Source organism: Typopeltis vanoorti, chromosome 3, assembly GCF_054136105.1.
Source record: "Typopeltis vanoorti isolate ZY-2024b chromosome 3, IOZ_Tvanoo_1.0, whole genome shotgun sequence".
NCBI lineage: Eukaryota > Metazoa > Arthropoda > Arachnida > Uropygi > Thelyphonidae > Typopeltis > Typopeltis vanoorti.
In genome coordinates, this window is record NC_143551.1 from 120320502 (window position 1) to 120346443 (window position 25942).

The following is a 25942-nucleotide window of genomic DNA, read 5'->3' on the forward strand; positions in this document are numbered from 1 at the left end:
AAGAAGAGTTGGGATGGAAAGAACACTGTTCAAGAATATTATGCAAATAAAGACCAGATTTGCAGGAGATCTTCTGAGAGGTTCTTCGGGACACCTGACAAGAACTATATTACAAGGGAAAGTTGAGGGGAAGAGAAGACGTGGAAGACCAACTAGAGAGTGGTTCAATGACATCATGGAATGGATTGGTTTAAGAATGACGGAGGCAATAGACAGGGAGGAGAAGAGCTGCTCATCTGCTGCAACCCTCTTGCTAGAGGATGCTGACGACAACATACTGCAGAAACCAAACATCTGTGCGAAAGTGAGGAGAGAGAGTTGAGTTGGTAAGAGATGGGTCATTAATAAGTCTAATTGCTCTCCTCTGTATTGAGTCAAGCATTTTGAGAGAGCTTTCAGGAGCCCCCCCCCCCCATATGTGGAAGCAGTATTCAATAGTTGGGCGGATTTGTGATTTGTATAACGTTAACAGCTGTTCAGGGGTGAAGTAACGTCTTAGCGAAAGAGAAATCCTAGTTTTTTGAAGCTGAGGATGCAATGGTTGTGCCGTGTTTATGCCAGGAGAGATTTGATATGAGGGTAATTCCTAGAAAAGTGATCTCAAATTGTCTGGAAATTTGGGTATCGTCGAAAAGGATACTGGGGAAAAAATGGTTCTTTTTTATGAGAAAAGGACAGAACTGGGTTTTATTAGCATTGAAATTGATGAGGTTATCCGAACCCCATTGTAGGATGGCTTGGAGATCGGAATTGAGGGTGTGGTGGTGGTTGATGTTCTATAGGTTTAGGTGAGTTGTGTAGAGCAAGGTTTATCAAATGAAAGCAAGGACTGTAGTGTGCTGTCGTCTGCAAAATTGTGTATTAGGTTGGAGGTCAACTGAAGTAGGTCGTTGATATATTCAAAGTTGAAAATAGTATTTATCTGACATGCACATGAAAGGTCACCAGACCTATAGCAGATCGGTACCATATGTGGGCAAGAGGATAAGAAGAAAGGAAGGATCTGTTATTATATATGTATTGAACAACTGAAGGTTGTATTTTTTGGGAGAAGGCAGAATATGGGAGGCTGTTCCAAAGAACAGAAGTAGATGGAATGAAAGAGGAGGCAGTGAAGTTAGTTCGGTGAGTTTCAAGCTAGACTGTAAAAGGGTGTTGGTTAGCAGAAGCTCTTGGTCTAATGGTTTTGGAGGAAACTGGAGGTATAATAGCAGCCAATTCAGCAGACTGCTGTCCATGAAAGTATCTATAGAAGAGGCATAAGGCAGAAACTGAACATCTGTAAGAGAGGGATTGAAGTGGATATATGAGAGAGAGGGATCATTAATTAACTAAATAGAATCGAGCAATCTGAGAAGATTTCGGTGCACACCCCAAATATGGGAGCAATATTCAGTGTCAGGGCAGATTGATTTGAGATTTGTATAGAGTTAGCAATTGTGAAGTAGTGTCTTCTGCAAAAAAAAAAAAAAAAGTACACTAAGTTTTTTGGTGGCTGCAGAAGCTATAGTTCTAATGTGTTTCTGCCAGGAAAGGATGGAGGTATAGGTCAGTCCAATGGGAAATCTGTGTTTTGATATCTGGCTGTTATGAAAGTAAGGGAGAAGGATATGAGCTCTTTCTTGCAAGCAGACAGGACTGAGTTTTGGTGGCATTGAAGTCTACTAGGTTGCCCTTGTCCCATTAAGATATAGCTAGGAGATTAGAGTTGAGGGCATTTGTCATAGTGAATCTCGAGGATTCTAATACTTGAGCACTACAAGGTTTATCAGATGAAAAGGAGGAATGGAGTGTACTGTCATTGGCAAAGCTATGGGGACTGGAATATGCGAGAGCAGAACTGGAGCGATACCACCAGGTTCAGCAAATTTGTTGCCCCCTCCCCATCCCAATGAAAGATGGAAGCATGGAGTTAGAGCAGAAGAATGATGCCAGGTCCCTTGAATGATGTTATCATCTGGATTTACAAGTGGTGAGAGAACAAGGAAGAGAATTGGTTATTTTGGATTTATGACTGAAACAATTAAGGTTATTGGGCCAGTGTATTATGGCTGTTAATGGTGTGTGTTCTAATGGACATTACCTGTTTTTTGGGAGATGGAAGAGGAAGTTGCATCCAACGGCCAGGAAAAAGACTAAAAGGTTCTACTTATTTAAACAGGAGGCTAGTTTCCTGAATTTTGTCTTTTAACAATCCATATTTTGTGTGCGTTATAGCACTTCTACACAAATAAGTAGACATATTTTGAGAGAAATGCTGATTTGTGCATATTCTAAGTGATAATTAGTAATCATATTATTGGGTTAATTTATTACATACAATTGGAGTCTCCTTATGTGCTATATAAACACTGTTACTTGTTTACTGAAAATAATATGACAAAATTATGTGTTATAGAAATTATTTTTTGTGGAAAAGTGGAACAAGAAATGGTCCCCCATGCCAGCAATTAACATTATTTCATCACGAAATAATTTTCGTAACTCTCACTGGATAACTTATCAAAGAAAATAAAAAGACAATGTCTCATTATTTTTTTTTACATCAAAATTATAACTTAAAAACTCTCATTACCTGCTAGGATCTGTTTCTTGACTAGAGAGAGCCGGTAACCCAGGCCAATGAGTTCAAAATCTGCTCCTGAGAGTGATGTTCCCTGACAAACAAATTGTGCTGCTAATGTATTAGGAATGGAAGGACCATTTTTTAAGTCAAACCTTGCACGCAGGGAACCTAAACCATTATTCTCTGAATGATGGGAAAGTTCAGAAATTCTCCATACTGCTCTATTATTTTCTGCACTCCTAAATAAATTAAAATTCCAACCTTAAGACTAATTCCTGAATTCTGAACGTTATTGAAACAAAAAACAATGTCAGTGACAGTTTTTAATGATTGAAAATAACAAATTTACTCATGTTAAACTTAAAATAGTTTGCTGTCAATAAACGAAAAAAAATTTTAGACCAAAAAAATGATATAAATGCTCATACTTGAATCATTCATGTGACTATAAGAAAGTTTCACAATGATAAATATTTTCATTTTTATTTGTTTTGTCACCACTTTCACTGCTGCTATAAATTTTATTTTTAGTCATCTAGTTACTTCACACAAAAAAAAATATCTATGTACAAAAATTGGATGTGTGCTAACAACAATCATACAATCATGAATAATTTTCTAAAATTCAGACAGAAAATAAATATTAATATTGATGTGTGTGTGTGTGTGTGTGTGTGTGTGGGAAGGAAAGAATACAGCAATGCTAATGTGAGAGGAAAACACAGCAATCCATATGAAAATAAGCCATCATAGCAAGCTAACTTTTAAAGAAATATCTTTAGAATGCACATTAATAAGTTCTTAAACCTACAGTCACCAAAAGATTAAACATAAGTGAGTAGAGAGGTGCCCATTTCCATAGGAAATGTCTGCATATTTACTCTAAAGCAGGGGTTCCCGACCTTTTTGTTTCCTAGAGCACATTCTAAAATACCGGTAGGTCAATGGGCACCATTTATTTTTTGAATTTTTTTGTTAAATTTTTTGAATTCGTTTGCTAAATGAATACATAAAGTTTACATTATAATCAAATGTTTTATTACTTAAAAGTTAACATTATATAAAAATTTAAATATATATATGTAAGTTAGTGTGATCTTTGGCATTCATAATTAGGAGAATATGGTGATATTCCAGTTCTTAAACTGGAATGAACAACTTCGAATGCACATCTACTTTACATCGTATGCATTTAATACTCATCATGTGTCATTAATGCATGCCATGAATTGTTGCATGATTGTTTCAAACTATATGGCACACAGTTGAACAGCGGCGGGCACACACAAATTGGTCGACAGGTGCCATGGCACCCGCGGGCATAAGGTTGGGAATCCCTGCTCTAAAGGATGCTGTCCAATTAAATAATAAGTGGTCTCAATAATATGAAATTATTATTTTCTCTCTCTACACACACACACAATTATTATTACAGTAACCTCCATTGAGTTGGCAGATTCACTGTAGGAGACCTACTTAAGTAGTAACACATCTACTTGTACTGAATCTTGAATTCTTTTATGCTTCCCATATTCACAAAGCATTCTAGCAATGTGTTCCAATCTCCCACCACTCTCCATATAAAAAATCTCAAGTCATTCTTCACCACAACTTTACACAACTTCCAGGGATGACCTCTTAACCCTTCACTCTTTTTATCCCCTCTGCATTAATTGTGCTCATAATTGTGGTTAAATTATGAGCACAATGGTTCATGTGTGAGTTGCCAATGTCTTACAGTGGAGGTTGGTGGTGGCACCACCTCCTTATCCCTACTTCTCCACAGCAATTTTGCTAGTTAAAGACAAAATAAACTGGCAAAAAAATCCCCTTATCTAAAGCATATGTGAGAGGCTTTATTTCACTTGCTTGTGGCACCTTTTAACATACCTAAGATCACATATTTTATATTTTATTTGATTTTAATTATAGTGGGTAGTATGGGCAAAAAAATGTATTACTATTCTTATATTAACCTTTTGAGCACTAATGTCATGTGCGTATGTGTGCACACACGTATTCATCAAATTTTTATTAATGTTTACAAAAGTTTGAATCAAGATAGCCAACTACTGTAAATACTGATGAGGAAACTGGCTGTATATTGACAGGATTTGAGTCAGATTATTACTACTCAGATTCAGAAGGAAGCGAACAAAACTCAGTGATTCTGAATGTAGTACTGTCTTTCATATCACTAAAAAATTTGACAACAATGCTGTGAAAATCATTGATGACAACAAAGCTGCCAATATCCATTCAATTTCTGTGATTCAGATAACAGTGCTTCAATGTTCTCTGATAATGCAAATGATGAGGAAGTTCTGTAGCAAAAGAGGACTGAATCTGAATGGACTTGGAATAAAAGGTATTTTTAAGGAGAAACAATTTGATTTTGATTCAAGTAAATGTGGCATCAGTACAGAGTTAAATGAGATTGATTATTTCAATCTTTTTTTTTTACCATGAACTTCTAAAAAAATATTGCCGCTAAGACCAATAAATATCATAATTTTGTTATGAAAAACACCTACTTAAGCGTTTTTCATAACAAAATTGTTACTAAAGAGAAATTCAATATAAAGAAATGATTGAACACTAATATTTCAGCAACTATATGTGGTGTACATCTATTTCTTTATTTTTGATTTCTCTTTTACTTCTTTTTCTTTGATGATGATGGCACGTGACGTGTAAAGATTCTGGTCAACCTACCCTTTATTCTCAACATCTGTATTTCATACATGTATGAAACTAGATAGAGTTCAGCTACTTCTGAAACTGCAGAAGTATTTTACTTATTTAAAAAATCTCTGTACTGATGAAAGTATGGATTGGAAGGGTAGACTGAGTTTTAAGCAGTTCATTCCTTTCTTCCAAAAGACATAATTTTACTTTGTCCTATGCGGCATGTTATATACTAGACACTACTGTTTATACTCAACAGTAGTTGTAAATTATAGCTTTGGTGTATTTGGTAATAACACTATTACTATCATATCTAGAGAAAGGCACTGTTTATTTGTTGATTATAATTGGTATACAAGTCCAGATTTGTTCAAATATCTGACTGAAAGAAAAACAGGTACATGTGAGACAGTCAGGGAGAATCGAAAACACATGTCCCAGTTTCATGGAATACTAAAAAAAAAGGAGTGAACATGATGTGCTTATCTTGTTATGATGAATACAGATAACTGACAGAAAGACACAACAAAAATATTGTACATCCTGCTTGTATGTCATATTATAATACAAATACATGGCTTGTAGAAGTGACATACAAATAAGTTTCTCAGAAACTGAGAAAATCAAAGAAGTGGTACATAAAACTATTTTTTTCAGTGCCTGACATTTCTATAATAAATACATACCTGTTTTTCGTGAAAACTGGTAAGAAATCTTAGCTAGTCGACTTTAGGCTACAGGTAATTCACCAGCTAATTGAAGAGTACAGCAAAGAAAGGAAGTTGCTTAAAGTGGGAAGATCTATAACTTCCAATTCATTGTATTTGACTGGAAGGCATTTTCCAGTTACTGTGCCTTCTGCTTTTTTCCCCACCTACTGGTGGGGAAAAAAACATCAATGAAGATGGTTTGTGAGTAAAAACAACACAAAATGGCCTCAAAAACAGAACAACTTCAGGTACATGTGTAAGGAGTGTGATAAAGCATAGTGTATCACCTCTACATACTCATCACGAACAGACTTGATGGAGAAGCAAAATGAAAGGTGTGTAAAACTATAACAATTAAAATGCAAGAAAGCCAGACTTCTGAATCAACTTACAATTTTTGAAAAGATGTAGGAACAATAATATAATTCTGAAATATTTACTGTTCAAAGAATGTTTCCATTTTAGAACTAAACAATCGTTTCTTCTGTTACACGAGATAATACACTTTACAAGGTATGCGCTTAACCAAGTTGATTCATTGTGTCTTCATTTGCACTATACTCTATCTAACTGTTTAGTTGCTGCCTGTGATCTTGTTTAGATAATATGATCAGTGCTACTTATAACATTTTTCTAACCTCCAAAAACAGACAAAAAAATGAATACTATGTATGAGAAAAAGAGGGGGGGGGGGAACCCATAGTGGTTCCCCATATCTATTTGCAATTTTTTTTTCTTCCAAGAAAAATAAATTGATGGCAAAGGAAAAGAGATCTAAGATATCAGAAGGGAAAACATTTTCTTAAGTGTTGAGGTGTCATTTAAGGGAATATTGGTAAACAGTGAGGTGGTGTCGAAGCTTACCAATAAATCTGTAAGACTCAGGAGAAGTAGAGTAAAGAATACGGGAAGAAAAGTAAAGAAAAAGAGGAAGAATGAAAAGAGCCAGTACTATCTGGGAGGTGCCATCCACCATGATTGTCCCAAGACTTACCCATCCAATGAAAAGTACTATTTGACATTTCTAATCATAACCTAAAGGCTACGATCCTTCTCTCTTCTCTTTCTCCTAAAAAGAACATCAATTCCTAGAAAAAAGAGCTCTTTCAAATGTAAAGAACAAAGATATTATAGTACTTTAGTCTGATAAAGGCAATTCAACTGTTATCATGTCCAAAATTTAATTTTTACTCTCAGATACCTCTACTTACACTCCATTAAATTATGACCCTACTTGAACAAACCATGAAGAAACCAACAACCTTTTACGCAACTGACTTATTCATGAAAAACTTGGAAAAAGATTTCCTGCTATCTATGATACAAATCCAAAAATCATCGCTTTGGTGGAGATATGTAGATGACATATTTATAATCTGAAAATACGGTGTGGCTGAGGTACACAATTTTCTCTTTCATCTATTAACTCCTTCCATCATAAATTATCTTCTCTTGATTCACAACAGATTCCTGACATTCGCTACAGAGCCTTGGTTTCCATCCCTTATATTGACAGACTTTCTCTCAAAACCACAAAATCTCCTGAAATCTCATGACATAAGAGTGGCTTTCAAGCCCATTGTGACTATATAAGCTCTTACATTCAGCTAAGGACCACAACCTTTCAACAGTTATCCAAGAGTTTACAATATTCCATGTTCTTGTGGCCTTGCTTTCAAAGGGCAAACATCTAGAAGTTTGGAAATTAGACAAAAAGAGCATATTGGAGATGTTAATAACAACTGAAAAGACAGCCCAGACCTAGCTTTCCATTTCTCCACACTCACTACAATATTGAATTGGACAAGAGCTCCATGCCATAGGAGACAACTTCAATGCCTGCAACATCAGAGGCTATAATGGTTATCTACTCACAAGGCACACTTAGCAGAAGCCAATGTGTGATATTTTGAAGTCACTTATTAGATCTTTCCACACATCAGACTTTATAACTTTTCTGCCAATTATCATGCATACCTACTGAACAATGACTAACCCATGCCAGCTTCCATGCTCTACATGTTTCTATTTTTTTTGTAACGGTTCCTACATGTTCAGTTTTAGTTATATAATGGTTCATATTTACCACTTCTTGTATTTTTTTTGTTCTTCCTAACCCAGAAGAAGCCACCAGCATATGTGACGAAACGAGTCGGTTTAACTATTTATATTATCATGGCCTATTAAACCCAGTGTCAGTTATTATTTGTCACATTCATTTTTTGGTCAAAAAATCTACACACTCAGATCTAATTTTTATGATCACTCAACTTATTCATCAAATGGATTACAATGTATTTAAACTCACAATTATGGTTAACTACAAAATGGCATGCACCAACACCTATCAACGACAAGTGTGGTCTCATCCTTCTGAAGATACTTACCATTAGAGAAATACTGTTAAGCTAATGTGCACGTGCCTGTTGCTCTTTTTTAATAGATACAACATAGGAGAGAAATATTCCAGAAAGCAGAAGCACTATATTAGAAGTTGACCTTGCAGGCAGTTCAGATTACAAAGAGTGACAGAACTGAGTGAGGGAAGAAAGCAGTGACTATCCATAAATTCACTCCAATATTTAGTATATTGAAATACATACAAACAAGGTAGCAGAAGTTATATTATACTCATACTAGGCTTGTACAAGAAGTTATTAAACTGCTGTGTATATAGTGTTTGATAAGTATGAAATAATCCTTGCATATTTGCTAATATAGTTGATAACACATTACTCAGAAAGCTACTAGTAAAGCCCAGTTTGGTGAAAATTAAGTACTTGGATTTTGCTATACTGATAGCAACAACATATAAGAGTTAAATCCATTTATATATATCCTTAAATAGGGATAATGATATCTAGTGTATACAATAACTTGCCAAATAGCTATTCCATATTATTCTATAATGGAAGTATTATAGAATAATACTATAGAATTATAGTATTATTCTATAATACTTCCATTAATATATACACAAAATCATTTAGCATCTTAAGGCTCTCACTATTCTTGTTAAATCTCCTGTAAGTCAACTTGCTGCTCATAATATGTTAACAATCATACAATCCACTCAACTATTTAGTGTTCCCAAGGATTTTATATATATAGCAATTTGTAGTATTAACTCAGTATTGGGATATGTTCATATATATATATATATATATATATATATATACATACTGACTATATACTGATTTTGTACACTCCTGGGAATTGTAGATAAACAAGTTTTTATCTTGAACTTTCGTAAAATTCTTCTTAGTTTCGTGGATACCTGCATGCATCCTCACATCACTATCCTGCACAGAAAGTGGATATCATCTCAACCCTAGCACATTGTGCCAGATCTGCACTGTCAGATGATGAAGATCTAAAAAATGAACTACAACATCTACAAAGAACCTTCACAAGTAATGGCTACTTGTCAAAAACTATTAATAAACATCTATACCGCCACCATCAAAACAACTCAGAAACACAAGACAATCCCAAAGGTTATATCTCTTTACCACATATCAGCTCGCTCTCCACGAAACTAAGAAGAATTTTACGAAAGTTCAACATAAAAACCCATTTCTCTACTCTTCCTAAACTAAGATCGATTTTAAGCAAATACAAACAAGCTCACAACCATCTACAATTCCCAGGAGTGTACAAAATCACTTGTGACTGCAGGAAGCAATACTATGGCCAAACTGAAAAATCCATCCTCCTATGTCTGGAAGAACACCAGACGGACATTGCCTACAAAAGAACTAGAGCAAGTGCCCTGTCAAGCCATGTACTGTTTTCAGTAAGCACAAATGATGAAGGCCGTCAACATGAGATAAACTGGACAACAACCTCAAACCTTCATATATGCCGTGACGAGGTGAAGCGCCGCATAGTCGAGCCTAAGGAAATTGTTATAGACCCTCATCACATAAATAATAACCTTGGCTATAATCTACCGGACTCTTTCAGCTCTGCTATCCGATATTGGCACACTCGTGAAATCAGACTCACGCAGCTGCTTAACAATAGAACTTCAACACGGACTGTAGCTACAGTTCAAAACTAATTGAATTTTAGAATAGTCATTTGTATAGTGATACGATGTTTCTTATAGTGTTTATTTGCTTTCTATGTTCCCAAGCCTGAAGAAGTCAGACAATCCGATGAAACATGTTACGTTTTGAATAAATTTAATTGTTATTCTAGCCTCGGTTATAGTCAGTATAACTAAATATGAATATATATATATATATATATTATTCATTTGTGCTATGCATGGAATCTTTCAAATAATAAATCATAATTTTCTGGCATATACCCCTCAAGGGATGTGTCGGATATTGTAAGGATAATTAAATTAGTTTGAACACTATCTTACATACACTGCTTACTTGGTATTTCAGCTGATCTCTCTTGTTCTCTACAAATTTGTTCAAATGGCTTCCCTTGACTGCCTCAGCCATAATCCCAAATAACCACCATCATCACTAAATAGCTTCCCACTATATTTGAATAAAAAACATCAGAAGCTTGTCTAAAATCTGGAAGGATGGAATGATCTTCGCAGGAACAAAGCTAATTCAGTTGTTTTTTTAATAGCAACTTATGAATGTGAAACTTGGAACCTAAAGAAGTGTTAGGGAAAAGGGATAGCTGCTTTTTGAGATGTGGTGTTATAGGAGACTGTCAAGGGTCTCATATACTGAAAGGCAGGCAAATAGAAAGGATTGGTAGAATTTTAAGACTCCTTAAGTGTACAGATATATGAAAGTTGAAATACTTTGGACACATTGAAAGAATGGAAGGACTTCTCAAAACAGTAATAGAAGGTAAAGTCTCTGGAAAAAGATGAAGATCTCCCCTCCCACCCAATGAAATGGGTGGATGGTGCATCTGGAATGACTACTTTTCAAAGAGTTGAAGCCTCCAGAAAAGCATCAGGACCACCTGGTGAGGATTGGTGTGGCACATCACTAAGGAGCAGAGTGACAATCTAAAATTTGATGTCCAATTAACTTATGAATGGATATTTTGCATTTTTCACTAAATGGCCATTATGAATTAGGGGTGAAAGCTAGATAACTAGGAGGAGACCTCCACATAGTTTTTAAGGAAGGTGGAGAACTGACCAGGGCTTCTAACCTAATGTCCGATCTCAAATTCTAGTAGTGCACTCTTTTAGGATATTTATCTGGATATGTGAATGAATGAGGATGGGCTGGTAATTTGGGATTTGGCCAACCAAACTGTATTCTGTATTGCCATAAACCAAAAGACAATGATGATACAACAAGATAAAATGTCATGCCAGCTGGATATTCACCTACTTAAACAAGAACTATGCTGTTTTCATAGGTATCAATGGAAAGAAGTGGCATTAGCAGAAGAATTAGAGAAGTACTACAAAAACATAACTGGTATTACTGAAACAAGGAAGAAACAAAAACAGGTGAGAGTCTCTTAAATAACAACTACAAGATGTTATATTCAGGCAATAATAATCGGGAAAGGAAGGCATAACTACAGTATTCAATGCTGAACACAAATTTCTTGAATGGCAAGCAATAAAGTAGTTATATAGACAGATATCAAAATGAGAAATTCAAAAATGAGATTTATTTGTGCTTATGATCCCAGAAGGTTCTACCTAAGGAAGAAATGGGAAAATTTTTCAAGTCACTGGAGAAAGCAGCTGACAAAGAAAAAGGAAAAATTGATCCTTGCAAATCCATACAGCAGAATGAAAAATGAATACCAGACATGCAGAAATGTGTTAGCAATATTTGGAGATAAAAGCAAAGCTAGTAGTTGGATTTCTTCTGTTCAGGACAAGACTGGTCATCACTAACACCCTGTTCCAACAAAGACATGTACGACTTCACTGTTGATAGCAATATCTTCACACATGTTTAGGATACAAAAAAGATAAACATTAGGACTACAGCAAAATGTTTCAAAGTTGAAAAGACTAGGAAGCAGAGGAAGTAGTACTGTAAGAGGAATCAGAGATAATAAAGGCTGACAAAAACAGAATACAAAGCTATCTTAGATTTTTTAGCAATTTGACAGAATGCCAAATGAATAGACTATTCATGAAAATGCAATCAGGAATACATAGCAATATTTGAGGTATAAAAAGTCATCAAAAATCTAAACTGTGGAAGTCAGCAGAACTAGATGAATTTGAAGAGCCACAGATTGTATGTAGGTAATAAATACTTTATTTAAAAAATGAAACAAATGAAAGTGGATCCAGAGATCACCAAATGGAGAAGTTATCAATGAAACTGATTAAATTTAATTTGATATCACCATTTTTATTGATATGTGAATTGGCGAACATAAAAATGTAGATGTATCTTTTTTGTCATACAGTTTAACCATGATAGTGATCATAGGATAGAGAGAGAGACTGAGACTGATTGGCAATGGAAAAAAACCACAACAGAAGGTGAAGCTATGATAAACCATAAAGAAAAAAATTGAGGAAATAATGGAAAGAAGTATGAATAAATCATTACCAGCAAATAGAACATCCAGAGATAAACTTACTTTATGGACATCTGATCTAATAAAAAAAAAAAAAAAAAAAGAAAGAAAGAATCAAGGAAATGGAGATGTACAGAAGTAGCACAGACAACATAGAATCTGTCGAAATGTAAAACTTAGAAAAGAAATAAAAAATGACATCGGAAAATATAATATAAAAAATTCAAAACATATTAGTGAAGAAATTTCTGTAAATGCTCAAACTAGAGTTAAATGAAAAAAATGGATTTCAAAATCGAAAAATAACCAAGGAATAGTACAATACAATATGTTAGAGGCATAATGGATTATATACGGCACTTGGAAAGGATTAAAACATATTTTAGTGCTTCCTATATTTCGTCTCAGTCACTGAGACATCTTCAGGCATTACAAAAAAACTAATGTAACATATAAACAAATACCACACAATACTAAGCTAACCACGTTGGTGACTCTAAAGTCCTATCTAGGTAGTGAGCCTTCTATGGGCGATTGTAGAATGTAAGGAGGGATTTCTGATGATTAATGTTTCCCAAATCTTCGGAAGTTTTATGCAACTGTATTTATTTAGATTTGGTTGATTTCTGAGAGCTGCTGCAGATTCTAAAAATAGTCTCTCTTTTTTGAATTTACTGTGGTAGAGCATAGTTTTTTTTTTTTTTTTTTTTTTTTTTTTATATATAAAAGTACAACCTTCACACAGCATTTAAGCCACATCGCAAACTTGCTACCTTTATCCGTTCCACAAAAGATCAGCTCCCTCCTCTCTCAGTGCCTGGAGTGTATAAAGTACCCTGTTCCTGTAAGCTGGTGTACTTTGGACAGACAGGTAGATCAGCAACCATCCACCTAGAAGAACACAAGTGATATCTGCAACCACGACTATGGTTGACTGACCAGGCCTGACTGACATTGTCAGTCAGGCCTGGCTGACCATGTCTTGGTTACAACCTACAGGATCTCTTGGAAAAAAACCACCATGCTCCACCACAGTAAATTCAAAAAAGAGAACTATTTTTAGAATTTGCAGCAGCTCTCAGAAATCAACGAAATCTGAATAAATACGGTTGTATAAAACTTCCGAAGATTTGGGAAACATTAATCATCAGAGATTCCACCTTACATTCTAGGTCACCTACAATCGCCCATAGAGGGAGCACCACCTAGATAGGACTTTAGAGTCACCAACATGGTTAGCTTAGTATTGTGTGGTATTTGTGTACATGTTACATTAGTTTTTTTGTAATCCCTGAAGATGTCTCAGTGACTGAGACGAAATATAGGAAGTATTAAAATATGTTTTAATCCTTTCCGAGTGCTGTATGCAATCCATTAAGCCTTCAACATGCTGACTTCATGACACTTAAGCCTCAACACACAGAGTACAACACAACACAACAGAACAAAAAATAAAGCATGGAGTGATTTTCATCAGGACCTATACACAGGTGGAGACACATATAGATCCTCTACTAAATTTAGATAATACAGAACCCACAATCATAATAGAAGAATTACAGACGGTCCCTCAAGTCAGCAAATGAATAATAAGTCCTGGGGCTGCTGGATCAAGAGGTTCACAGCTTCATAAAGCCATACTGGATATCTTCTTCTTCTGCAGCTTCTCCCACTTAAGTGGAGGGTCACTGTTGATGATGAGTCTCCTCCAAATCCTCCTGTCTTGGGCTGTCACCACATCCAAGTTCTTCATCCTCAAGTCCTCTCTCTTCTACCAGCTCCCTCCATCTCTTCTTTGGCCGACCACGCTTCCTCCTTCCTTGCAAATCCATCTGCATGACCCTTCTTCCCACATATTCATCCTCCCTCTTCATCACATGCCCAAACCATCTCAACCTTGCCTCCTGTATCTTTGCTTCTAAGTTCGTAACTTTCACTGTTCCCCTTACAGTCATTTCTCAGACGATCCTTTCTGGTCACACTGCACATCCACCTAAGCATTCTCATCTCTGCTACTTCCATCCTGCTGATGTTATTTTTCCTCAGGGCCACAGTTTCTATAGCATACGTCATAACTGGCCTCACTACTGTCCTAGAGATTTTGCCTTTCAGATTGATCGGCACACTCTTATCGCATAATACTCCAGCCATCTCCCTCCAGTTCCTCCAACCCACTTGTATCCTGCATCCCACTTCCTTCTCAGCTCCTCCATCTTCTTCCACTGTTGAACCTAAATATCTAAAGTCCCTCACCTACCTGATGACATTTCCTTCCAGCTCCATCCCTGGCTGCCGCGCACCGTGTAACACATATACTTTGTCTTACTTCTGCTCAGTCTCATACCTCTCTCTTCCAGTACTTTTCTCCATCTTTCCAGTTTAGTTTCCATTTCTTCTCTTGAATCTGCACACAGCAAGATGTCATCTGCATATAACATTGTCCAAGGCACATCTTCTCTCACCTCCTCTGTCACACACCTCCATCACAATGTTAAACAGAAACGGACTTAATGCTGACTCTTGAAGCAAGCCAACCGTTACTTGACAGGTCTGAACAGTTCCGAACACTTGTCTTGACATTTCTGTACATCTCCCGCACCAACATGACATATTTCTCTGGAACCTTCTTCTCCCTCAGACACCTCCAGACTTCTTGCCTCGACACTCTATTATACGCTTTCTCCAGATCAATAAATACCAGATGTAGCTCCCGTTGCTTCTCTCGAAACTTTTCCATCATCTGTCGCAACCCAAAGATAGCATCTGTCATCGATCGACCAGGCATGAAGCCAAATTGCTCCTTTGCAATCTCCATCTCCTTCCTCAGTCTTCCATCAAGAACCCTCTCTAGGATTTTCATTGTGTGGGACATCAACACTTTATTCCTCTGTAATTCTTATAGTCTTGTGCATCCCCTTTACTCTTATAGATGGGAACAAGAGTACTTTCACTCCATTCCTCGGGTATATTTTCCTGTTGACAAACTTTTATTAACAGGTCCCACATGAGGTCAATTCCTCTTCCCCCAGTGCCTTCCATGCCTCCACTGGAATCCTGTCGGGGCCCACCGATTTTTCATTCCTCATCCTCTTCAAGGCCTCCGTCACTTCCACTCTACTGATGTTCTGCACCATCCCCTCAGAAGGCTGCCCATCTTCTCTGTGAGTCCTTGCATTTTCCTCATTCAAAAGACCCTCAAAGTATATTCTCCATCTGTTTCTTATGTCCACATCCCTCCATAATACTCTTCCTTCAGCATCTTTGATCTGCCTCACATGTAAGATGTCCTTTGCTGCTTTATTTCTACACTTCGCTAGTTGGTAAATTTTTCTCTGTCCTTCCTTTGTTTCTAATTGATCATACAGATCTTGATAGGCCATGGACTTCGCCTGTGCCACAACTCTCTTGGCTTCTTGCTTTCTCTCTCTGTACACCTCTCTATCCTCTTCCACTCTTGACTCATCCCACTTCTGCTTTGCCTTCCTCTTAGCTGTCACTGCCATTTGTGCATTATTATTCCACCACCAACCATCCTTCTGCTCTCTAATCTTTCCAGATGTCTCACCAAGCACCTCGATTGCACAGCTCAGGATTACTTTTGAATTATGTTTCCATCAATCTTGTACACTTTCCAGTCCATCCGAAATCCTCTCTAACATCCTCTCCCTAAAACGATTCCTCACACTCTCTTCTTTTAAGCGAAACCACTTAATTGTCTTCATCCCATGGCTTCCAGAGGTTCTTATCTTTGATCTTATTTTAAAGTCTGCACACAGCAGTCGGTGTTACTGTGCCACTTGATCTGTTGGAATTACTTTACAATTTATCACAACCTTAAGATGTTTTCTTCTAGTCAAAATGTAGTCGATTTGTGAACTTTTGTTACCACTCCTAAATGTTATTCTTCCCTCTTGTAGAAAAATGAGTTCACAATTGCCAGATCAAACGCTACTGCAAAGTCCACAACCCTCTCTCCTTCCTGGTTCATCATTCCCACTCCATGGCCACCATGCACCCTTTCACAGTCTCTATTCTGTCTCCCTATCTGTCCATTCAAGTCTCCTCCGACAATCACCATCTCGTTTTCTTCCAGTTCCCTCATTTCTTCATCTAACACATTCTGGAACTCATCTTTCTCCTCTGCTGTACAGCCAACTTGTGGGGCATATACACATAATACGACCACCGCTCTTCTCCAGGACCCAATTTCATTCGCATGATCCTGTCGTTCCTTCTACCCACTTCCAGCACTCTTCGCCCTTCATTCTGCCCTCGTTATTCGCATCAGAGTAGAATAATTTATATCCATCTCCCAGTTCCTTTGCCTTTCCCCCTTCCACCTTGTCTCCTGCACACATAAAATGTCCAACTTCCTCTTCCTCATCATGTCTGCCAACTCTCTTCCCCTTCCAGTCATGCTTCCAACATTCAGTGTTCCCACTCGCAACATCCTCTCCACCTGCTGGACTCGCTTCTTTAACCACACCCGCCCTTGATGCGGTAGCCCTCGTCCACTTCTTGCAGCTGTAGGGTGATGTGGCTGCACGTCGCTTAAGGGGTACGCCCTAGCCCTTATATCATTTTCTCTTTGACTCATATCATAGCTAGAGCTGGCAGTGAAGTTTTACGACCGGATGCCCTTCCTGACATCAACCCTCGCCATTTATCCAGGCTTGGGACTGGCACCTATCGAAGCTAGCTTGCCTCCTTCGGTTGCTGCATAAGATGAAATGACTTAGGAAAGATTCACCCCTAGCCCTCAAATACTCTAATAGCATCAGGGGGAAGGAGCAAGACCAGTCTATAGAATAATATAACAGATGTATATTACATGAAGTAAGGCATGGTCCAGCATCTGGTACCTCGAGTTTGCCATGACCGTACTCACTAAAATGAGCCCTTGAGGTGAAAGCCATACTGGATATGTTCCATGATATTTTAAGTACAGAAGAAATTTCCAATGGCATAAATCAATGATTATCTTATTATACAAAAAAGGGCAGCAGAGATGATATCAATAATTATATAGATAATTGTGATAACAATCATTTTCTCATCACATCTGTCCAAAATGTTTATATTCATTATATTAAACAGAATCACAAGATTTATGGAAGATGCACAGTAATACTTCCTCTAAGTATTACGGCAGTAGCTTGTTTTTAGCTATTTTAGTAATTTTAGCTATTTTAGCTCAAAATAGCTAAAATTAATTTGATATAACTGATATTGGTGACATCATTATTAAAAGATCTTGTACATTGTATTTAAATATTTCTATAAGAGCTAACATTTAGATATCCTCATCATACCTAAATATTTTACAAAATGTAATTCACATGGTGTTCTTTGAACATTGCTGTTTCAACATATTTGTTTAGCCACTCAAAATGTAAACAGATTTCAGGTTCTTTTCTGCTTTAATTTCAATCAACTAACATTGTGAGGGTTTAACACACTAAAACTGTTAAGTGTAATATTTCTAATATTAATGCTGCCCTTTTTTTTTCATCTATGATGACCTGTAAAATTGTGAGCACTAAATTAATTCACTTAAATCTGCATAGCAACAAAAATCCATCACAGTTTGAATGAGTTCGATTGACTGTACTGTCAAGAGAGTAGACACTCTAAACCAGAGGTCGCCAAATTTCTTTGACCGTCGACCCCTTCAAGAGTTTCTCGACTTTTTTTTTATCCCCCCCCCTTTTTACCATTACGTAATTATAATAAAACAAGCAAAAAAGATGCTTATGTGAGTTTTTAGATTGTTTATTTTATAGTTACAGTGTTTACTGTATGTTTATATTGTAATAAAATATATTTTATTACAATAATAAAATATATATATTATTGTACTGGCTTAACATCAAAGGGATACGTTTTTGGTGTTCTTCTTAACATTACATATTTGATAGGAGGGATAAATAATATATAAAATTTAATTTAGATAACAAAATAACAATAATACAATCTTCCTTATATATATGAAAATAAGACTTTTATTAACTTAGCATACAATTTACTAATGTCAATATGAAGAATTTGCTTCGTGACTCTTGACAAGATTAGCAATGTTGGGTTCAAAATTAGTAAGTTTCAGCCTTAAATCACCATGGAATTCTATATCTAGTTTATTTCTTTGTTTTGTTAAAATGGAATTAACATGGCTGAAACCAGCTTCAACATGTACAAGCTTGGAAATGCAAGCAAAAAGGGGAGTACCACTTCAGAAAGTTTTTGGATATTTTTCTACAACATTTATATTCGTCCAAATGTAACTTAAAGTCCTATTTTTAAAAAGCGTTTTAGCTTCAAGATCATTTTTAGAATCTGAAGCTGCCATTGTGGTTACTGGGATTGTAACAAAATAATTAAAATTGAAGTCAGTAAGCAAAAGTAATAAGTCTAAATAATATACCTACTCACGTATTTCTATAGGATGTACAAAACTACCAGCCCTTCTCAACTCTTCAACATAGAGAAGTTTAGTTCATGAATGAATAACAATTGAATTATATGTATGTTGATGAATTTTAGAACTTTAACGCTCACTTGCATGTCGATGAGCAAAAATGAGACTGGGATCGAATACGTGTAAGAATAAGTAAATAAGCAACCGTGCATGTGTTGCAATCTCGCTCCTGCCGTGCCAGCTGGACAGGAACCACCGACATCTGTTTATTGGTAAATACGTCATTTTGGCCTACTTGACTGGCCTCCATAACTATTTTCATGACCTTGCTCCATCTTACAGGTCCTATTCATGTCACTCTTCCCACGATTCACTCTTAATTGCGTTGTCATTCAGGATGGAGGTAACACAAGTTAACCAAATCAAATATTACCCGTACAATGATGTCTTATATTTTTCTATCGACCCCTGGGAGTCGATATCAACCACTTTGGAGACCACTGCTTTAAACAAATATATTCCTCTGAAACTTGCTATCTCATTGTCAGTTTGTCTATATAGTGCAGACTACAGGTAACTATTTAGAGCATATTAAGTTGGAATGGGATAGAATGATACTGTAGTAAACACTGGAGAAATTACTAAATAAAATAAGTGACAAGTATGATTTATCCTACGAGGGTTGTTTGAAAAGTTTGGTAAAATTTTCCAATAGATGGCGACACAATTCGTTCATTCATACCAGTGTCAACATGTATCATCTTTTTCATGATCCCTGGAAAAATTTTAGCCACGTGCGACACATAGTTCTCGTTTGGCAAACATTTAAAATGACTGTGTTCACATTTTACATAAAAATGGAGAAAAACGAGTTTCATGCAGTGATAAAACACTTTTATTTGAAGAAGTAGACAGCCGCGCAGATCAAAGCCAAGTTAGATGCAGTTCATGGGGACTCTGCATTAAAGACTATTTATTTTTGGATAAATGAGTTTAAACATGGTCTTAAGTCCATCGAAGATGACGCGCTCTCCGAATGCCTGACTGAGGTCATTACGAAGGAAATGATTGACAAAATCCATGGTATTGTTACAGAAGCCGTCGAGTGAAAGTGCGTGAGATTGCTGAGATTGTAGGTATCTCAACTGAACGGGTGTATAATATCCAGAACGAAAAATTGCACATGAAAAAGATGTGTGTGCAATGGGTGCTGCAATTGTTGACTGTCAATCAAAAATGCATGCAAAAAGACATTTTATTGCAGTGTTTGGCAATGTTTACACAATTCGCAGGAATTTTTACATCGATTCGTTACTGTAGATGAAACTTGGATCCACCACTACAGACCTGAGTCCAAGCAGCAGTCAAAAAAGTGGACAATGCCCAGTGAAAGAGCACCAAAAAAAAAGCAAAGACCATTTTGTCAGCTGGGAAGATGATGGCCAGTTTTTTGGGATTCCCAAGGAATTATCATGATAGACTGTTTGGAAAAGAGTAAGATAATAACAAGAGTCTATTATGCATCATTGTTGGACTGTTTAAAAGAAGAACTGAAGAAAAAATGGCTAAGATTGGTGCACAAAAAAGTGCTCTTTCATCAAGACAATGCATCATCCCACACATCGGCCGTCACAATGGCAAAATTGCATGAATTGAGGTTTGAATTGGTTCCACATCCACCATATTCTCTGGAATTGGTCCTGTGGGACTTTCTTGTTCCCAAACTTAAAAATTTGGCTCGGTGGGAAAAAATTTTCTTTGAATGAGGATGTCATCAAGGCAATCAATGACTATTTTGCATAATTTGGCAAATCCTACTTTTTAGATGGGATGAAAAAATTGGAAACTTGCTGGACCAAATGTGTAGACCTCGATGGAGATTATGTTGAGAAATAAAGGTGATTTTTTCCAAAAAAAAAAAGTGTTTCATTTATTTTTTTACCAAACTTTTCAAACAACCCTCATATAATCCGTTTTTACAGTAGTACATTTAAAAATTACTGACTATTCTAAAAGCAGAAATTATGCATGTTTGGAGTTACTAGATGCATGTAATCCCTTGTTGATTAGTGTGTGCACACATGCACAGCTGCTTATAGGGAACATTGATGAACAGCTATATTAACAAGTAGGCTTCACAGAAACAATCTCTACAGCAGATCATATCCACACTAATAACCAAGTAAGAGAATATCATCTTTACCATATTTGCCACTACAAACTGTAATAACAGAGCCCTGTTATTTCCAGATTTTTCATAACCTCACTAATGCAAGGTCAGGGTCAGCCACGGATTAGTCCAGTTGAATTTTGTATCTTCATCTGATTGTGCATGCAAGTCTCAATCCCATCTATCCTATCCTTTGCTAGCTTTCATACTAGTTTATTTATTTTTATTATTTAAGTATCTTAACTAGGCTTAATATAGATCTCTGGGTGGAGACAAATCATCTATTTCTTTTAATTTATTTAATTTTTTTATTACAAACTCTTATTATTATTATTATTTTCCTGACCCTCAAGGAGTCACAAAACTCCTTGAGGGTCAGGAAAATTGTTGGAGGTCAGCACTAGTCAACACAGTCTATAATACCATTCCTTAAACTCACCCACAGTCTGCATGTTCACCACCCTTTCAGGCAATGCATTCCATGCTCCTACAACTCTCCATGCAAAAATTTTACTTCTTACTATTTTACTCACCACCTTCTTTTGCAACTTCCAGGGATGGTTCCTTGTCCTTGCTCCTGTCTCTCATCCTAACATATGAAAAATCTCTTCAGGATTAATATAATAATAACCCTTCAACAGCTTAAATGTTTTGATCATACCCCCTTCCCCTCTTTGCCTTCTATGCAGCAAACTCTGCAGCCTGCATGCCCTTAGTCTATCCTCATAATCAATGTTGTACAGCCCTGATATTATGTGTTATCTGTCTGCATCCTCTCCAAGGTTTATTTCATCCCCTTCAAATCCCAGTGAGCAGATGTGAGCACAGAAATCCAGATGTGGTCTGATCAAAGCATTATACAATGCAACAGCACACTTTTATCTCTTGTAGTCAACATTTCTTTCAACATTGATTCAATTCTCTGAGATGTTTTCACAACCTCTGCAATAGTATATATTGGTGTGTGTGTGTGTGTGTGTGTATATATATATATATATTTTTACATAAGTTTCACAAAATTATATCTACTTTATCATTTAAAAGTTATGTAAAAAGTAACTAATTTTATATGTAAGAACATGAAAAGCAATATGACAACTGGACTATTTAAAGAGAGAGAGATTAAATTTCACTAAAGACAAACTATTGAATAATGCTAACAAAACTTACCAAATACCAAGTGGTTTGGATTGCATTTCTGTAACCCCTCCATCTACTGGCACAATAATATTAATATTAGTAAGAGGTGCCATGGTTGCCAGAGCTGAAGAATTGTATTTAAAATCTATCCTGAGATCTGTAGTTGAATGCTCACATTTCCAATAGGCAACAAGGTGAAGAGGTGTACTTCTGGCTCCTACAGCAGCTTTGATCTGGAATTGATACGACATAACTATAATATTATATGTTAGATTAAATATTTTATATATAATGTTAGATTAAAATTGTGGCTTTTATTAAGCTACTGTGAATCACTCACTTATTTCACTAATTTTATAAGGGCTGCCAACTTGCAATTCTTGGCAAAGCACCAAATTACACTAACAGCAATATGCCTTTATAAATCTTAAGCACTTTATTTTAAAGAAATTTTTAATATGTTATTTTAATTCTAACTCTGGTTATGTAATATATGCATTTGTCTTCTTAGTTTAATTTAATACCTATTCAAAATTTTAAGGAGTTCATTATCATTCAACCTGATCATAACAATATAAGGCAATCAGCCTTGTGCCCACACTATGTTATCTGTTGCATGTGTTTTCCATAAACTGATATGTATTTTGTGGAAATTAAAATACTCTGAACTATACTCAAGTCAATTTCACCATGCTTGCATAAGGTCTAATAATGTCCCTTTCTATTATAAACAGTGTTTCAGCAATAAGGGAATTTCACAGCAGGGAACTATTAGGCAAGATTATCTGAAACAAAAGATAACTTCCCCACCTCTAATTGCAAACTACTAAGATTCTGAAGTATGTATATGATTTCTTATATTGATAAACATGGTAAACTGCAAAAGTAATTAAAATTTATTTACCACCAAAATTTAGTTTTTGTATCTTTCCTTAAGCTAATGATCAAATTCTTCCTCAATATGTCTATTACTGCAATTTTATGCTTCAAATGCTTATACTTATGTTTTTCCCCATGAAGTATAACAGTGAATGGTATTTAATTTTTAAGTGAATATATTGGGGAGGGAGGAATAATGAGGTGTTTGAAAAGTTATTAAAGATATCAGAGGATTCGTGTGAAAAGTAAATCTTGGAGCATGAAGACTACGTGGATTAGAAAAAAAGGGTAGCCCTTGATTTCAACTAAGAAGCTCATCTTTTACTACTGCAGAACTTGAGATCTGAGAATAGGTAGACACCACACTATTCTGCATTCAGATATGTAAGTTGTAAAGTCATGTGAAGAAACTTTTGAGAATATATTTCTCTGGAGACTGAATCCCTGCTTCTTCTTTCACATTCTACACGATTTTTCAATCAAAAATACACTATTCTTTAACAAGGGAGCAAAACATCTACTGGGCCTAAACTTATATTTAGCTCAACTTATGATGTATGGGTGTGTAATGTATCTTAATATTATGTGAGGAATTTCTTTCAACATTATAACACTAAATTACTATATTAATAATTACTAATTTCTACCATACTGCAACTTATCATTCAAGGAAATGTCATACCGATTACAGTTCACTATTTAGCAAAGAAATAGGATATGGTCATTCCTCGACTTACAACATATACAACTTATGACTAGCCACTTATGACAACTATCTCATTAACACTCCTGCAACCTGTTAACCAGGATTTTATCTACCTTGAAGGCATATTATTTAAGAAATACTTTTGTTCAGGCTACCACTGTTACTGAAGATGAGAAAACCCTCATGGACTTTTTTTGGAAGGAATCTAATATCTTGCATTGTACAAAAAATGTAGATGCAGAGTGGAGTGAGGTGATAGAGGAGTGAATGGATGGAGTTTGGAAGAAGCTGCTGAAAATGTATGTTGATACATTTGTAGGATTCAACAAAGAGAATGCTTTATAAAAGATCGATGACAAGACAGTGGTGCTGAGTTGGAGGTTGAAAGTGGAGTATCCGGTGAAAGATGATAAATCTCTGAAATGAATATGAATACTTTATAGAGCTAAAAGCAAGAAAGTTACAAAAATGCAGAGCAAGAAGCCAAACCCTCAAAAAGTTTGCAGTGGAAAAATTGGAGGGTCATTTGCCTCTGTCAACAATGCAATTTGGTTGTTTGAAGAAATGGACTCCAACATGGAGAGATTTAGCAAATCTGAATGATGCAAGGTGTAATAGGCTTGTAATTTTTGAAATTTATGCTGAAAAGAAAGGCAAACTATGTAGACTAAGTTGGATGTAATGACAAATTTTTAAAGAAGCTTGCTCCTACTATTATCACCCCACTCCCTGAAGATGAGCCTAGACCTACCAGAAGTTATGCAGCTAGCAAATCAACCACAGAAAGTTTTGTTGCAGTTCTTGAATTTGAAGAATTTTTCATCGATGACCCAACCTCCCCTACATCCTTTGATGAATAGACCAATTAATAAAGAAGCAGCTTTGAAGAATTATTCTTGATCCATGTGTTCCAGCACTGATTATATTACTAGTAAGTGCAGGAAGCATATATGTATATTCATATGTCATTATTTATTGCAGTATAGTACAGTACTGTAATAATACTGTACAGTAATTTTGTTATGATTTACACATTGCATTATTTCACTATAATACAAAGAGTAAAATTAGTTAAATATATAACAAAAGATCTATACCTTTTAGCACTTTAATTATTAACATAAATGTAAGGTTCATATAGTGATTTCTGACTTATGAACTTTTCGAATTACAAAGGGATCATAGGAATGGAACCCCCATTGTAAGTTGAGGACTAACTATGTCATTACCACAACAAATCCACAAAAAGAAAAGAAACAGTTTGTTATAGTACTAGGTTTGACCTAGTGAATTTGGAAGGAAAAAAAATTTCCAACTGACTTTTCAAGAAATCTACTACAAGATTTCTGGGGACCAATTCAGAAACCAGATTTCACATGGAAGTTTCACGTGTGATATTTTAAGCTTAAATATCCAAGGGATTATAAATTATTTATTATCTTTCATATTTCAGTAGAAATTAAAAAACCCTGCATGAACTCGTCAACAGGCTTTTATTTGGAATTATTAGTTTGTGATTTTTGCGGATTTTGCATGCAATCTTTGTTACAAACTCTTGTGCTGACAAAGTGTAATTATACCAAAAACTGAATTGACCTGAAGGCACTCGACTGTAGATGAAATTAAGATTTTTTTAGCATGGCAAATGAAAAATAATCATGGAAATTATTGATGACAATCATAAAAAGGTTGAATTTCACAACAGCATTCTTAGTGACATTACAGCAATGGGCTAGAGTCATTTTTGGTTCATGTAATGGATAGTTCGTCATTTGAACATTTGAGTGGTTTGCATAATTTTGCCACTAAAAATAATCTGGTTTAGGCCAAAATTGAGATAGCATAATATCTTAGCGAATATCCTAAGTAAATTTCATTATTCAAAAATTTTTTCCTAATTTTGTAACTTAAATGGTCTGATTTAAACTGAAATCTCAATACATTTCAGCAGAAGTTCCACATACCAAATTTCATTAAATTCAATCCATTCAGATTAGAGTCTTATTCTGTATCATTTCAAGAACTTTTGTAGCATAGGTTTCTGTGGTTAAGCAGTTCTGCAGGTAGTTTTTGGTATTGACACTACATTATAATATAAAGAGTTTATTAAAAATAAACAATTAAAAAAATTAAAAACCTGACATGTTTTGTGCATCTTAAGACTTACATCATCGGGGTAATG

General features: G+C 35.7%; 1 protein-coding gene across 3 annotated transcripts in view; it reads right to left on the reverse strand.

The window, feature by feature from the left end:
- Window positions 1-25942, reverse strand: part of LOC150108520 (F-BAR domain only protein 2) — a 521764-nt gene that overhangs the window by 14765 nt on the left and 481057 nt on the right. For all 3 annotated transcript variants that reach the window (XM_090390828.1, XM_090390826.1, XM_090390825.1), the window contains 2 exons: window positions 22206-22408; window positions 2576-2805 (listed from right to left, as the gene is read on the reverse strand). In XM_090390828.1, the coding sequence (XP_090246954.1) occupies window positions 2576-2805; window positions 22206-22408 (433 nt within the window). The remainder of the gene's footprint in view (window positions 1-2575; window positions 2806-22205; window positions 22409-25942) is intronic.